The sequence below is a fragment of the Dendropsophus ebraccatus genome, chromosome 1 (genome assembly GCF_027789765.1).
Source record: "Dendropsophus ebraccatus isolate aDenEbr1 chromosome 1, aDenEbr1.pat, whole genome shotgun sequence".
In the NCBI taxonomy this organism is placed as follows: Eukaryota; Metazoa; Chordata; class Amphibia; order Anura; family Hylidae; genus Dendropsophus; species Dendropsophus ebraccatus.
This window is the reverse complement of record NC_091454.1, coordinates 120,331,093-120,347,030: the sequence shown is the minus strand read 5'-3', so window position 1 is coordinate 120,347,030 and position 15,938 is coordinate 120,331,093. Positions and strand designations below refer to the sequence as shown.

The window sequence follows — 15,938 nt, the reverse complement described above, 5'->3', positions numbered from 1 at the left end:
GAGGACTGGAATTGAGAAGCACTGCTCTAGACAGCATTGTCTGTTAAAATAAACCTTGCTGCAAGCTAGGTTTTAATTTACTAATAGTGCTTCCTATATACAGTATAATTTTTTTTTTACCAGAGGCATGATCAATAAAAAAAAAATCAAGGGTTAAAAAAACCCTGTCTTCTAATTTCTCTTCTTCACACAATTATCATTACAACTACTCAGCAATGCATAATAAAAACTACTCAGTGTAAACAGGACTTTAGCACGAGCACTACACCAGAAGGGCAAATAAATGAATCAAACCTTTGTGTGCGGTAGATGACTGTGATGATGGCAAATGCCACTGCAACAAGCAGACCGTAGTCAAGACCTAGGGAAACCGAGGCCAAAAACGACACCACCCAAATTGCCTAAAAGAGCAAGAATGTAATAAACTTTGTTGTGAATTTTAAAAAGAAAAAAAGGTTTCTAACATGATAAATGGAAGTAACAGAATATACTTGCTGTGCAATCTGACATATCAACTAATGTGGAATACCATAATGTATAATCATGTTAAATATATTAGCACGTAAAAGTGCTTTCTGTTTGCTACTTCCATTGGGGTGTTGTTTTTTTGTTTTTGTAATTTTTATTTTATTTTTTTGCTTGAAAGGGAATGTGTCCTCATAAAATTATCTACTGTTTAAGTCAAGTTTTTAGGTTTTTAAATTAAACATATGTTTTAAGAATTTTTGGTAATTTTTTTTTCTTCTAATTTTTCATTTTCCATAAAACAATCCTGAAATCTTGCAGTTTTCATTCTCACCATTAGGTTTAAAACTATGCTGAGACTTCCTGTTCTGTCTGTAGTGGTACAAAGTGGTCTGTACAGCATTACAGTACCAGGTGACACCAGCAGATAGGCAGCACCAGTATAAGACAATAGCAGCTCCCTGTGGAATGACCTCTTCAAAGGTTACAGAGCACGCTCAGTAATGTTTCACATTCATTTCAAGGGGACAGACTCCGTCCATTGTCATCTATGTCCATGAGGCTTGCTGTAAATCATGTCACTAAATGCTGTTAAAAACAGCTCAGGCAAGATGGCAGCCCCCATAACAATGTACAAAAAATTTAATTAAAAAATGACAGCCAGAAAATAGAAATAGATTAGAAAAATAGAACGTTTTAGTATCTGTCTCTAGGGTGTGTTCACACGTACAGGATCCACTGCAGATGCGCAGCAGATCTGATGGGGAAGATTTGATGCTGCATATATCAGTATAACCAAATGACTGAACACAGCATCAAATCTGCACCTTTGAATCTGCTGCAGATCCTGTACGTGTGAATGCACCCTTAGGCAATGTTCATACAGTATTGCTATACTGTATGCTGTATTCAATGAATAGCGGACACAGAAAACTGACATGTCAGTTTCTTGCGGCGCCGCTAGGGATCCTGGCCGGACAGTATACACTCCGGGCAGGATTCCATATACGGCAACAGAGACTGTAGTTTTACGAAAATATACGTAGTGTGAACATAGCCTTAATCAGTGAAAAGAAAATCTAGGTGATATGGCAATATGTGAAGTAAAACAGACATGCAGAGTGGAATCAGAGGGTATGAAAAAAATGCATAAGGCAAGCCACCTCTCACCTCCCAACTAAGTCTATTTCTGACTGAATGTCTCTCTCTTATGTTCAAAAATACACAGCGAGTCATGTATAAAAAGACTAGTGCAGGCAAAAAGTTGCGGAGCTTTCCATATACAACAGGGTCCGGATAAGAAAATGTAAATGATCCCCCCTCTTCTGCTATGGGAAACTGCTCCATTGTTTTTGCCCACATTAGTTTTATATTTGGTCCAAAATGTTTGGTGCGTAGTGTTAGTAAATGTGTAAACTAAACTTGTAAAATAATATATATATGCAATACAAGGCAATTTTTAAGGCAATACCAAGGAGCTTACATTCTAAGTACCTGAGGCAAAGGGAGATAAAGTGACTTGCCCAAGGTCACATGGAGCAGGTATTGAAACCAGGATGCCTGGTTCACAGTCCAGTGCTGTAGAGCCACTCCTCCTCCCTATGACAATCTGCATAAATAAATGTTAGTTTCTGTGAGGTGTATAAAGCTCAGCTACAATGTCATTATATCTGCCAACAAGTCAGGTTAGTAAAAATGCACATATGTCAGGAAATGCACATTTAATTACTTAGTGTTCAATAATAACCCTCCACTGAGATAAATAATTCAGATTATCAATCCATGCAAAGTGCACTGACAATCTCATTAACAGTTCAGCAAGATACTGCATCCTTACATCACATACTTAAAAATAGACTGTTAAAGTAAATTTTAACAATCTCTCTAGCTGAGGACTAGTGGCAAAATGTCTGTGTGGAAATGGTTAAAAGCATGCTAATTTATGTTCACACTTACCAGTTCTAGTCGACTTGTTCTCCATAAATGTGGGATATCGGCAAACTGCTTGAACATTCCTTTTAAGTTCACCATCACTATAGCTGCTAAAGCTGTCTAGAACAGAAATATAATTTTTTCATTCACATTATCTGATCAGAGAAAAAAGTATAACAAATTACCCTTAGGGTATGTCCACATAGGCAAAACCTGTGCCAGAAAACACATTTTCCCCATTTAATTGGGGAATGTTCAAGAAAAGCAAGCAGTTTCCAAAATAAAAAAACTGCACTGAAAAAGAAGGTACATGCCACATTTTCGAGAAGTTTTACATGAAAGTTCATATTGAAATCAATGGAAGCGTATAAAAAAAGGCATGAAAAACTGCACAGCAAACTTCAGGAGGATTAAGGTGAGTTTTTGCCCATGCAAACATATCCTAACACAAGTAAATGCAGTAATGTATATAGCTGCAAAAGTCTTAGTCATTTACATACAAATACATATTACCCAAGTGCACATCGGCAGGGCCGTATTACCAGCTGCTGCTGCCCTAGACGCTAAACCCGCAGACGGCCCATCTTCACTCACCAATTAGCATCATGATTTTCTAGTTTCTGATCATCATATTGATCTTTGATCAGTCTTAGGCTGAGTTCCCACATTTACTGTACGTCACCACATGCAGCTGAAACCAGACCCTCATGGGGTAACCAATAGGCGTATGGCCAATAATCCTGATAACAGCACATGATTACTAGGGACTACCATAACACCCCCCCCCCCCCCTCAAAAAGGCACCAGATTTATTGGCAAGTCTGAACAGAAGGCGGGAGACTATAAAAAATAAAAACAAAAAAAAGTTTTTTCCTCCCCCAGGCACCGGACCACGTGTGCCTAGTGGTAAATATGGCCCTGCAGATCAGACTCTGCACATGGGAATTCCGACAAGCACATTGGTGACACGTCAAACGTTTTTATGACTGTGCCTATTTAGGTGTTAGGTTGGCACAGAGGGCTTTTCTGTAACCTGCAAACAATATATAGGACTTTCACATCATTCCTTCCACGGTCCTTTCACATGGTCTATACTTTACCTATATTTACACACATAATAAAGACAAAATTTTTTACACACATAAAAAAGACAAAAAAATTACATACCTGGGGTAATGGTTCAAAGAGGTATCCAATGACCAATATAACCAGCAGCACCACAAAAGAAGACAACAAACCTGCAACCTAATTTCATATGCCATTCATTAACAAAACCACTCTACCAACAATATGTAATAAAAGTGCTTTCAAGTGCAAAGGTTCAATAGCTGCATACTCTTCTGTATCTTGTCTGTGCATTTTAATACTAATTATTCATTTTAGAGAAATGTACATGAATATATCAATATATCTTTTTACAATGTGCGCACAGACTGACATTTCTTCATAGACTATTGCAGAGACACGGTGCAGCAATTAGATTAGGTTTGCAACTTAGAAAAAGGGGGGAGAAAAAGTTTCAGCTCTGGGGAGCAGAAGGCTTCAACCATTTTCTGCTCCTCGGACCACCCCTTTAAAGGGGAACTATCATCAGGTTACAACAATCTAACCTGCTGATATCTCCCTATTGTCTACTGGGTGCAGAGGATGAAAAGTATGTTTTTTTAACTTCATCTGTTTCCATGCTATGAGGAGTTAAATCTCTATCCTATTTATCCTAATTCATTGGAATTGCAGCAAGGGGTGAATCAGTGCACGGGTGGGTTGTAGTATTAAATTCTTAATAGCAAAAAAACCCACTGATGATGAAGGTAAAAAACTTACCTTCATTCTCAGCGCCCTAAGCCCTATAGGGAGATATCAGTGGGTTAAATTCTTCTAACCTGCACATAGTTTTCCCTTTAAAGGGGATGTCTGGGGAGCGGAAAAGAGCTAAAGCCTTCTGCTCCACAGAGTCACAATACATTTTTATTCAATTTATGTTCAGGATATGGGTGGTAACACTTTTCCCCCTGTTAATTATTTTGCAAATATGTCACCAACATGAACAACACATACCTGTGTATTACCCCCAGTGCTCTCCTGAACGAGACTACGGGACATTGAGCAAGTCACAGCAAACGTTTGGAAAAAAGAGCCAAAAGAATTGCACAATCCTAGAGCAATGAGTTCCTGAAAACGAAAAAGCAGTTGAAATGTAATTCCCTAACAGTAGAAGAAACTTATTGTTGATTTACAGTATGTTGCACCATCATATTATGCAGCACTTTGATGTCAAGTATAAAAAGAATGTATTATTCACAATATCACTTCTAGTGTTGAGCGGATTAGCCAAACTGTTCAGGTTTGGCAACATTTTGAACCCAAAAACTTGGCATTTATCTCCTTGCCCTAGGGATCCGCATGCAGAATCCAGCTAGTCTCTGCTTAACTTCTTCACGTCCACAATCAGTATATACACACACATTTGTACTGCAGATGCCCCATGCAGTAGAAATGTATATAAACATTCCTGCTGTAAAGGGGTTTTAAGGTGTGTGCAAGGATGCTTTAGTCCCACACACACACATTAGTGTCCCAGGAGCTGTACATAATGACAGGCAGCCACAATCACGCTGCTTGTCATTAACCCCTTAAAGGCTGCGATCTATAGCTGTTGCAGTGTTTAAGGGAGACTCTGACAGGAGAAGTAGCTGTCACTGACTGATCAGGACCCCCATAGCATGACTTTCCCTGACAAGCGAGGGTATAATACTTACCTCTGTCCTGTCGGATCGGCATTCTTCTCATAGAGAGTCTGCCTCAAGCATACTCTATGGGAAGATTATATGCTATGGCATAGTATTGGTCAGTATACCAAATGTATTAATTGTATGTAATAGTTCACCATGTTAATGTGAACCTCAGGGAGAGGGATCTACACTGAAAATGGCCTCTCTTGGGCTAATACTAAACCATACATGGAGAGATGGTGAGATAGTACATACTAATTTATCAAATGGTTTGCTTACAATCTCATTTTTTTTTACATTTTCTATAGCAGATTTGCCACTCTAAACTTCTACTTTCTTAAACTTTTTTGCTTATTAAAATATTGAATGTCTTTGGAGCACATCTTTTTGGCAGTCCATTAGTGTGCTCCCCTATCCAGCAAGTTGAACCTGCCTACAAGACCTTTGGGACCCGTGATACTCACAAAACCCAAGGGGCTATTAGGTGAGCAATAATACACAAGGCGCCTGTGCCTGGTTTTTGTTCCTTTTTTCTTTATGAACAGATTGTGGTAAGCACAATAATACCTAAAGGGGGTTATCCAGGAACTGAAAAAGCACAGCTACTTTCTTGCAAAAACAGCACCACTTGTGTCCTCAATTTGTATGTAGTATTACAGTTAAAGTGATTCTGTACTCACAATCTGCCCACCCTAAACCGCTTGTACCGTCAGATAGCTGCTTTTAATCTAAGATCTGTCCTGGGGTCCATTCGGCAGGTGATGCAGTTATTGTCCTAAAAAACAACTTTTACACTTGAAGCCCTGTGTCAAAATGGTGTGGCTTAGAATACCCATGCCCTAGGATTGCGACACCCCTCTGTCCCTCTTCCCCGCCCCCTTCATCATTAGGAATGCCCCTAGAACAATTTCTCCTATCCACCACCTGTGTGAACGCTGCATGTGCTGGGTGGTTAAGGCACCTGTGCAGTGTTCAGACAGATGATGAATAGGAAAAATCCTGCCTGGGGGCATTCCTAGTGATGAGAAGGGCGGGAAGGAGGGATGGAGGGGTGTTGCAATTCTAGGTCACACACACTCTAGGCCATGCCAATTTGACACAGGGCTGAAAGTTTAAGGGTACAAACCCACTTGACGTATTTGCTGCGTGAATCAGTCTTAAAAATAAGCAGGCAAAACGCAGGTTGGCTTTATAAGATTGTTCTGCGTTAAAATACGCAATTGCGTATTTTTGAAGCGTGAAGCTTGTTGTTAGCAAAGCATCAGTTGTTAACAACCTGTGCGAAAAACGCATGTAGCTTCACACTTCAAAAATACGCAATTGCGTATTTTAACGCAGAACAATTGTATAAAGCCAACCTGCGTTTTGCCTGCTTATTTTTAAGACTGATTCACGCAGCAAATACGTCAAGTGGGTTTGTACCCTAAAAGTAGTTTTTTAGGACAATAACTGCACCATCTGCTGAACGGACACCAAGACAGATCTTAGATTAAAAGCAGCTATTTGACGGTACAAGTGGTTGCGGGGGGGGGGGGGGGGGCAGATTGTGGGTACAGAGTTGCTTTAAGCTCAATTTACTTTAATAGACCAGATCTGCCAAACCACAGCTAAACTGGAGACAAAAGTGGTACTATTTCTAGAAAAAAAAGCAGCCATGTTTATTAAGCCTGAATAACAACCTTAAAGGAAATCTGTCAGCTGCAATTCAGCGTATTTTAACTCTGTATAATAAAGACAACAATCAACCGATCAAGCTGATCATCATCTCATCACAGTCATTTAAACTTGCTTAAAAATCATCTTCCAGCTGTGCATCGCTACCTGTAGGGGTGTGTGGCCAACGGCTGTAAAAATAATACCTATTCTTCCTGGTTGTCCTGCAGCCTTTTGGCAGTGTTCCCTACTCACCACTGGAGAGCAATCCATCAGGTTGGAAAAGCCTTTTTAATAGTTTAAAAATACAAAACTCATGACAGGTTTACTTTAATAATATTAAAGGGGTTATCCAGCGCTACTCTTGTCTCCAGCTTTGGTGGGGTTTTGCTGCACAGTTTCATTGAATTGAATGAAGCTTAAAGCGACTCTGTACCCAAAATCTGACCCCCCCCCCAAACCACTTGAATCTTCGGATAGCTGCTTTTAAACGTTAGAGGATCGGGCCAATTTGCATTTTTGCACATCCGTTTTTTTCCTCTTTGTGCTTAAAAGGCTATAGCACTTGCATTTTTTCACCTAGAAACCCACATGAGCCCTTATTTTTTGTGCCACTAATTGTACTTTGCAATGACAGGCTGATTTTTTTTCCTAAAGTACACTGCAAAAGCAGAAAAAAATTAAATGTGTGTGAAATTGAAAAAAAAAAACAACACATTTTTTTTATTTGGAGGGTTTTTGTTTTTACGCTGTTCGCCCTGGGGTAAAACTGACTTGTTATATATGTTTCTCAAGTCATTATGATTACAATGATATGTAACATGTATAACTTTTATTTCATGTGATGGCTTTATGTGATGGTAAAAAATTCAAACCATTGTTAACAAATATATGTTCCTTAAAATCGCTCCATTCCCAGGCTTATAGCACTTTTATCCTTTGGTCTATGGGGCTGTGTGAGGTGTAATTTTTTGCGCCATGATGTGTTCTTTCTATCAGTACCTTGATTGCACATATGTGCTTTTTGATCGCTTTTTATTACAATTTTTATTTTTATTAGGGGAGGAGGCTTTTTATTAATAATAACACTTTTTTTTTTTTACACTTATACTAGAAGTTCCCCTTAGGGACTTCTAGTATAAGTACACTGATCTCTCATTGAGATCTATACAGTATATACTGCATAGATCAAAGAGATAGGCACTGGATTGCTTTCGGCTGCTACAGCCGAAAGCAATCGAGTGCTGAGCCGGGATCAGCGCCTTTACGGCGCAGACCCTGGCCGGAGCCGGATGTAAGGATCGCCCTTCTGTGACTGTCGCGGGGAGGCGTTCCAACCCACTAGACACCAGGGAAGGCTCACTGCATGTATTCAGATGCAGCTGTCAACTTTGACAGCTGCATCTGAATACTTAATTAGCGGGCCCGGCGATCAGACCGCTAATAGCCGTGGTCCCAAGCTACATGCAGCACCAGGGACCGTGATTGTTCGTACAGGTACGCCCAGGGTCATCTTGGGGTTAATCCAAGATCTGTCCTGGGGTCCGTTCGGCAGGTGATTGTCCTAAAAAACAACTTTTAAACTTGCAGCCCTGTGCCCTACGGGAGTATCTGTGCCCTAACTTTGCACCACCCCTCTGTCCCTCCTCCCTACCCTTTCCATCATTAGGAATGCCACTAAAACATTTTCTCCTGTCTGAACATTGCACAGGTGTCTTAACAATCCAATAGGAGACAATCTGCCTGAAGTATTCTTAATGATGAGGAGGGTGGGGAGGAGGGACAGAGAGGTTGTGCCAGCCTAACGCATACACAATCTAGGCCCCGACCGTTGGGCACAGGGCTGCAAGTTTAAAAGGTTTTTTTTACCACAATAACTGCATTACCTGCCAAAAGGATCCCAGGACAGATCTTGGATTAAAATCAGCTATCTGTAGGTACAAGTGGTTTGGGGGGGGGGGCAGATTGTGGGTACAGAGTTGCTTTAATTGCAAACCGCATTTGAACTGGAGACCAGAGTCGTGTTGTCTCTGAAAGAAAGTGGCCATGTTTTTGTAACACTGGATAACCCCTTTAACAGCTTTATTGCGTACCCACCTGATTTCCACTAACTGCATATCCATGCTTAAGTGCAAATATTTTGGCCATTGAAATAGTCATGGAAAATCCAACAACTGCTATAGCCAATGCATCTACAAAAACTGCAGAGAAAAGACTAACATCTGGGAGAGCTGGGGGACGAAACCTGCAAAATAATAAAAAAAACAAAACTTTAAATATTGACACATTTCCTTCCAAGATGGACACAAAAGCAATGTCTTTGTCTTTAGATATGTACATATACAGTAAACACACAGTTAGCCATAGTATTAGGAAACCTGCCCAATATTGTGTAGGTTCTTCTCAGGATATAAAAACAGCTCTGAGCCATTAAGGTAAGGACCTCTGAAAGTGTCCTATAAATTGTTGTGGTCTCCATGGATCAGACTTGTTTTTTTCCAGCACATCCCATATATGCTCAATTAGAATAAAATCTGGAAAATGAATACCTTTTGCTGTGTAACAGAGAGCATTATCCTGCTAATAGAGGTTACTGACATTAGGGAATAGTGTTGCCATGATGCAGTGTAACCAGTTTCCAACAACATTTAGGTAGGTGCAGGGCCGGTTTTAGACTAAATGTGGCCCTGGGCAAAGTTGAAGGTGGGGCCCCAAATGCTGAAATATTGTAGCAGCAATTTAAGGTTCCCATACACTTTTTGGTGGTACCTGCTGCTCGTGGTGGGTTCGGTCATCAGTGTAAGGTGAATGGGGCTCTTTGTACAGTCCTCTGACATGATATCAGTGGACATATGGGGTTGGGCTTGATGGAAAATCAACATCCAACCTCTTTGTTCTCAGAGAGACAAGCCGTCATCAGATCTGTCTGGCTATGGCTTACCCCTCCTATAGAGAACACAGAAACGCTCAGCTGTGCCGAACATTCCTGTGTATGGGGAGGATGGGGCCAGATGAGATTTTATATATATATATATATATATATATATATATATATATATCATTAGTGATGTGTGTGCAGCCCTTGCTGTATATAGTGAACAATGAAGATATATACTACCTGACCACATTCCCTGGTGTCCTCAGGCCTTGTCTGTGGGATCCCCCAGTCCCAGCTTTCACTTCTGGTCCTCTCTCTGAAGTGATCGGCCATTCAGCCAATCACTGGCCGTAACAAACAGACAAGGCCTGAGGACACCGGGGAACGTGATCAGGTAAGTACCAGCTTTATTATGTTATACGCACAATCAGCAGACAATGATTTTTACACTTGCCAAAAGACAATGATCATTTGATTACTGTTGTCTCTATATACACAGAGCGATATCGGCCAGGTTAGGACAATTTTCGCTCCGTGTATTATGGCCCTTAGTCACATTGAGTCAATTCAGAAGGTTACATGCCGGGACTGCCGCTACATGCCGGGACTGCCGCTACATGCCGGGACCGCCGCTACATGCCGGGACCGCCGCTACATGCCGGGACCGCCGCTACATGTCGGGACCGCCGCTAGTGGTGTAAACACAAAAACTATCTATATGCATGGTTTTAAAAAATAAAATAAAAAAAATCACTATATCAGGACCAAATATTACCTCCATACCGTTATTGATGAAAACATACTATGTATAGGCCAATATTACCACCATAAAGTGACCGCCCCATAATGACACTATATACACGCCAATATTAGCACCACACCATGACCGCAACATAATGATTCTATATACACTATATACAGACCAATATTACTACTATAGACTGACCATCACATAATGACTCTGTATACACTATATACAGACCAATATTACTGCCATAGAGTGACCACCACATAATAACTCTATATACACTATATACAGACCAATATTACCGCCATAGAGTGACCAACGCTTAATAACTCTATATACAGACCAATATTACCGCCATAGACTGACCACCGCATAATGACTCTGTATACACTATATACAGATCAATATTACTGCCATAGAGTGACCACCACATAATGATCCTATATACAGACTAATATTACTGTCATAGAGTGACCACTGCATAATGACTCTATATACACACTATATACAGACCAATATTACCACTATAGACTGACCGCCACATAATGACTCTATATACAGACCAGCACACACCATGACCACCACATAATGACTCCATATATACACCATATACAGACCAATATTACCACCATAGTGTGATCACCACATAATGACTCTATATACACACTATATACAGACCAATATCATGTGGCGGTCACTGTATGGCGGTAATATTGGTCTGTATATAGTGTATATATAGTCATTATGTGGCGGTCACTCTATGGCGGTAATATTGGTCTGTATATAGTGAATATAAAGAGTCATTATGTGGCGGTCACTCTATGGCGGAAATAACTCTATATACAGACCAATTTTACCACCATAGACTGACCACTGCATAATGACACTATACACACTATATACAGACCAATATTACCGCCATAGACTGACCACTGCATAATGACACTATATATACACTATATACAGACCAATATTACTGCCATAGAGTGATCACCACATAATGACTCTATATACACTATATACAGACCAATATCATGTGGCGTTCACTCTATGGCGGTAATAATGGTTTGTATATAGTGTGTATATAGAGTCATTATGCATTATGTGGCGGTCACTCTATGGCGGTAATATTGGTCTGTATATAGTGTATATAAAGAGTCATTATGTGGCGGTCACTCTATGGCGGTAATAACTCTCTATACACACTATATACAGACCAATATTACCGCCATAGACTGACCACCACCTTATTTTTTTCTCAATAAAATACACTGTGTTGCCTTAGTGACATCATCATACACTATACATAGGAGCTGCAGCCAATCACCGGCCTCAGTGGTCACCAGAGAATGGCTGCAGCTCCTATTTACAGTCTATTCACCTCAACACTTGGAGTCAGCAGTGCTTCTTATATACACACACACACTAATATTATATATATATATATATATATATATATATATATACACACATACATACACACACACACTCTAACACATCCATAAAAACACATTATGCAAATCCAAACCATCCAGTCCACACACTATACACATGACATGTAACAGACACTACAGTCATCCATTATACACCTACATTCATACACACACTACATGTACAGTATACTTACCCCCTCTAACAGCATGCTGGGTGTAGTTGTCCTTGTCCATGGCAGCAGCAGCAGGAGGTTCTGCTCCTTACACTGCAGCCCTCTCCTCCATCGTCCCGACAGCTCCACACCAGGAAGAGAGAGGAAATCACATGGTACAGAAGGGAGGGGGAAGCTACACACTCCGGAGCAGAGCGTCCTGTAGCCTCTGTGTGACCCCTGATAGCAGCCATAAGCTGCAGCCAGAGATCACTGCCAGAGGCTGCAGGACACTGTCTGTGCGCTCCTGCACCTAACACTCACTGTAACTGGGGCAGGGGGCCCCCGGGGGATGGGGGCCCTGGGCAACTGCCCTCTTTGCCCCCCCCTAACGCCGGCCCTGGGTAGGTGGTATGTGGCAAAGTAACATCCATATGAATGCCAGGTCAAGCTTTCCCAGCAGAACATTGCTCAAAAGGATCACACTGCCTACCGCTGGCTTGCCGTGTGCTATCATAGTGCATCCTGAAGCCATCAGTTTCGAAATCCTGAAAACACCCCATAGGTCCGGTCATTTGGAGCTACTCTGATCTAATCACGTAACTACTACAGTTGGGCCCTTGTCATGGTTGCTTTCCCAGCAGAACATTGTCCAGAGGATCACACTGCCTCCTGCTGACTGGCCTTGTCTTCCCCTAGTACATGGCACCATCAGTTTCTGTATGCTGAGAACACTCCATAAGACCTGTCATTTGGAGCTGCTCTGATCTAAACATGTAACTATTACAGTTTGGCCTTTGTGATGGTTGTTTAGGTCCTTACACTTACAGGGTACTGCCTCTTATAAAAAATTCTGACAGTGACATGGCAAGATTTTTAATTAGCGAAATAGCAAAGGTGCAGAGTGCTGCAAAAACTACAAACAGATTTAAAGGAGTACTCCAGAGAGTTAACTTTTTTTCCCAATACAGTGGTTTAAGAGTAACTCGGTTTAAGGGTGCGTTCACACGTACAGGATCTGCAGCAGATTTGATGGCGCAGATTTAAAGTTGCAGATTCAATGCAAAGTAACTCTGGGCCATCAAATCTGCTGCGGATCTGCTGCAGATTCAAATCTGCGCCATCAAATCTGCTGCAGATCCTGTACGTGTGAACGCACCTTAAGGCTGGGTTCACACTATGTATATTTGAGGCTGTATTTGGTCCTCATGTCAGGTCCTCATAGCAACCAAAACCAGGAGTGGATTGAAAACACAGAAAGGATCTGTTCACATAATGTTTAAATTGAGTGGATTGCCGCCATATAACGGTAAATAACTTCCATTATTTCAATACAACAGCCGTTGTTTTAAAACAACAGCACATATTTACCATTATATGGCGGCCATCCACTTAATTACAACATTATGTGAACAGATCCTTTATGTGTTTTCAATCCACTCCTTGTTTTGGTTGCTATACAGCCTCAAACATACAGCCTCAAATATACGTAGTGTGAACATAGCCTGTGGCTGGGTTCACACTACGTATATTTCAGTCAGTATTGCAACCAAAACCAGTAGTGGATTAAAAACACAGAAAGGATCTGTTCACACAATGTTGAAATTGAGTGGATGGCTGCCATATAACAGTAAATAACTGCCATTATTTCAATACAACAGCCGTTGTTCTAAAATAACAGCAAATATTTGCCATTAAATGGCGGCCATCCACTCAATTTCAACATTGTGTGAACAGATCCTTTCTGTGTTTTTAATCCACTCCTGGTTTTGGTTGCAATGCTGACTGAAATATACTGACTGAAATATACATATACTGACTGAAATATACATAGTGTTAACCCAGCCTAAGAGCGTTTTTGTTTAAGAGCTCAGTGTTTTTCAAAATTGTGACTTGGTTTAAGTGCATTGCTTTGGTTTAAAGGACAAGTGCCATGAAAACCTTTTTCCCAGTAATTGAAGCACATTACAAAGTTATATAACTCTGTAATGTGCTTCAATGACCTATCTGCCTCCCTTCCCTGTCTTTTCCCCCCTCCACCCCCCAGCAGGAAGTGTCCTGACTCACACAGACCTGATTACTGTCGTCACCGTCACCAAGCTCTTCTCTCAGCTCCTTCTCCTGTTACACTAGCCTCCCCCCTCCCCTGCCTTGTCAGGTGACAGGCTTGCTTAGCTCCCATTGGCTGAACAACTGCAAGCCATCACTTGTCACATGTCATGCTTATCTTCCCTCAGACTGACTCCGGCACATAGGCAGCTCCCCCCTCCCCTCATACCCTCTCTCCTGCTGCCATGGACTCAGTGAAGGAGTCATGTCACTAGAGAAGATAAGCTGACGAAGCAGAGTCACCTGACAAGGAGGGGGAGGGGGAGGCTGGTGTAACAGGACCTAGAGCAGCTCTCCTGCTGATGACTCATCCTCACAAGAAGGAGCTGCCTGGTGACGGTGACGACAGTAACCAGGTCTGTGTGAGTCAGGACACTTCCTGGTGGGGGGTGGAGGGGGGAAAAGACAGGGAAGGGAGGCAGATAGGTGATTGAAGCACATTACAGAGTTATACAACTTTGTAATGTGCTTCAATTACTGGGAAAAAGTTTTTCATGGCACTTGTCCTTTAAGAGCTCCCTGTACTAGGTGGGGGCGCAAGTGGGGGAGGGGCATGGTCTGCATAGCGGGGTCTACAGCACTGTACTCTGACCCAGGAAGTCTCCCTCACCTTCCAAATCATAGCAGATCCGCAGATCCACTTCAGGCTGGGGCTCACATCAGGGGACAGGACTGTACAGGTAATCTCTCCATAGCTGTAACCCCTCTCTTCTTGGACAGAGTGCTGCATTATGTGCCCACATATGTCCTGCTCATTCCTTCATGCTCCCTGCAGTGTCTGTCAGCCCTTGTGTTTCCCATCATCTCCATTACTGGACAGTAAATTATAATATCACATATTCAGGGGTTCTAAATGTTTGTTTCATTACTTTTACATTTACATCTACATCTAAATTACATGTTATTCAGAATAATAAATCATTATTTTTGTGGTGTGGAACCAATTGTCTGCATTTCTATGATTTCTTATGGGAAAATCTGCTTTGGTTTAAGAGTGGATTTGGATTACAAGAACAGTGCCAGAACAAATTATGCTCGTAATCCTAGGCACCACTGTACATTGTTTTTAGAAAGTTATATTATTTCATGAATATTAATAATAATATTTGTTTGTATAACACCTACTGATTCTGCAGCACTAACATAAATATATAGTTTCTTTCTGAACTACTCAACTTCTGTTGGGTGGCAGCAGTAAGAGCTACACAGGCCCCTCTGCTGCCACCATTTGTCTCGGGTTTGTGTATTATATATTCTTACAGTGGCTGCGAGGTAGGCTGCCCGACACTATTGCTGTGTGCGGCAGCCTCTACACAGCAAGGGGCTATTGCTAACATCGCTCACTCTGCTAAGCAGTGAGCAGTAATACCTTACAGCATGCAGCAACCTACTCCCCTGGGTAGTGTAGGAATATACAGTACACGGGGTGGCTGACATTAACTTGCTCTGTATAATGCGGTCTGTAAACTGCAGGGCCTAGATAGCCCTGCAGTTCCCAACATGACCATTGGTGGCAGCAGAATGGCCCCTTATTGCTGCCACTCAAGAGCAGTTATTAAAGCAATGTATTAATTTAAATAAAAACCCTCCAAAGTACCCCTTTAATAACTTTTTGTGCCCATACACTAGCATGCTTGATGCTTCACATTATTGCGGCTGCCAAAATATAGTTATCCACCCCTGATGAAAGCCAGAGATTAATATTTAGTCTAAAATATCTTACCCAGTTGGGATATTGCCAACCACGTTTACGTCATAGGACTTTTCTAGATTTAGTCCAGCTGAAACTCCAGTTGAAATAATCACCTTAAAAATAACAAGATGAAATAAAAAAAT

The 15,938-nt window shown here is 41.3% G+C and overlaps 1 protein-coding gene across 3 annotated transcripts in view; it reads right to left on the bottom strand.

The window, feature by feature from the left end:
- SLC26A5 (solute carrier family 26 member 5) overlaps positions 1 to 15,938 on the bottom strand; it is a 52,226-nt gene that overhangs the window by 14,687 nt on the left and 21,601 nt on the right. The window contains exons 8-14 of one of the 3 annotated variants that reach the window (XR_011363949.1): positions 15,826 to 15,908; positions 8,880 to 9,027; positions 4,456 to 4,569; positions 3,565 to 3,642; positions 2,422 to 2,517; positions 1,960 to 2,074; positions 295 to 401 (exon numbers count right to left, since the gene is read on the bottom strand). Coding sequence is in view for 2 of the 3 variants with exons in the window: in XM_069977863.1 (XP_069833964.1) it covers positions 1,952 to 2,074; positions 2,422 to 2,517; positions 3,565 to 3,642; positions 4,456 to 4,569; positions 8,880 to 9,027; positions 15,826 to 15,908 (642 nt within the window). In the remaining variant the exon portion in view is untranslated. Of the gene's footprint in view, positions 1 to 294; positions 402 to 1,948; positions 2,075 to 2,421; positions 2,518 to 3,564; positions 3,643 to 4,455; positions 4,570 to 8,879; positions 9,028 to 15,825; positions 15,909 to 15,938 lie in introns of those variants that run through there. The other 2 variants (XM_069977863.1, XM_069977851.1) reach the window with 2 other exon arrangements.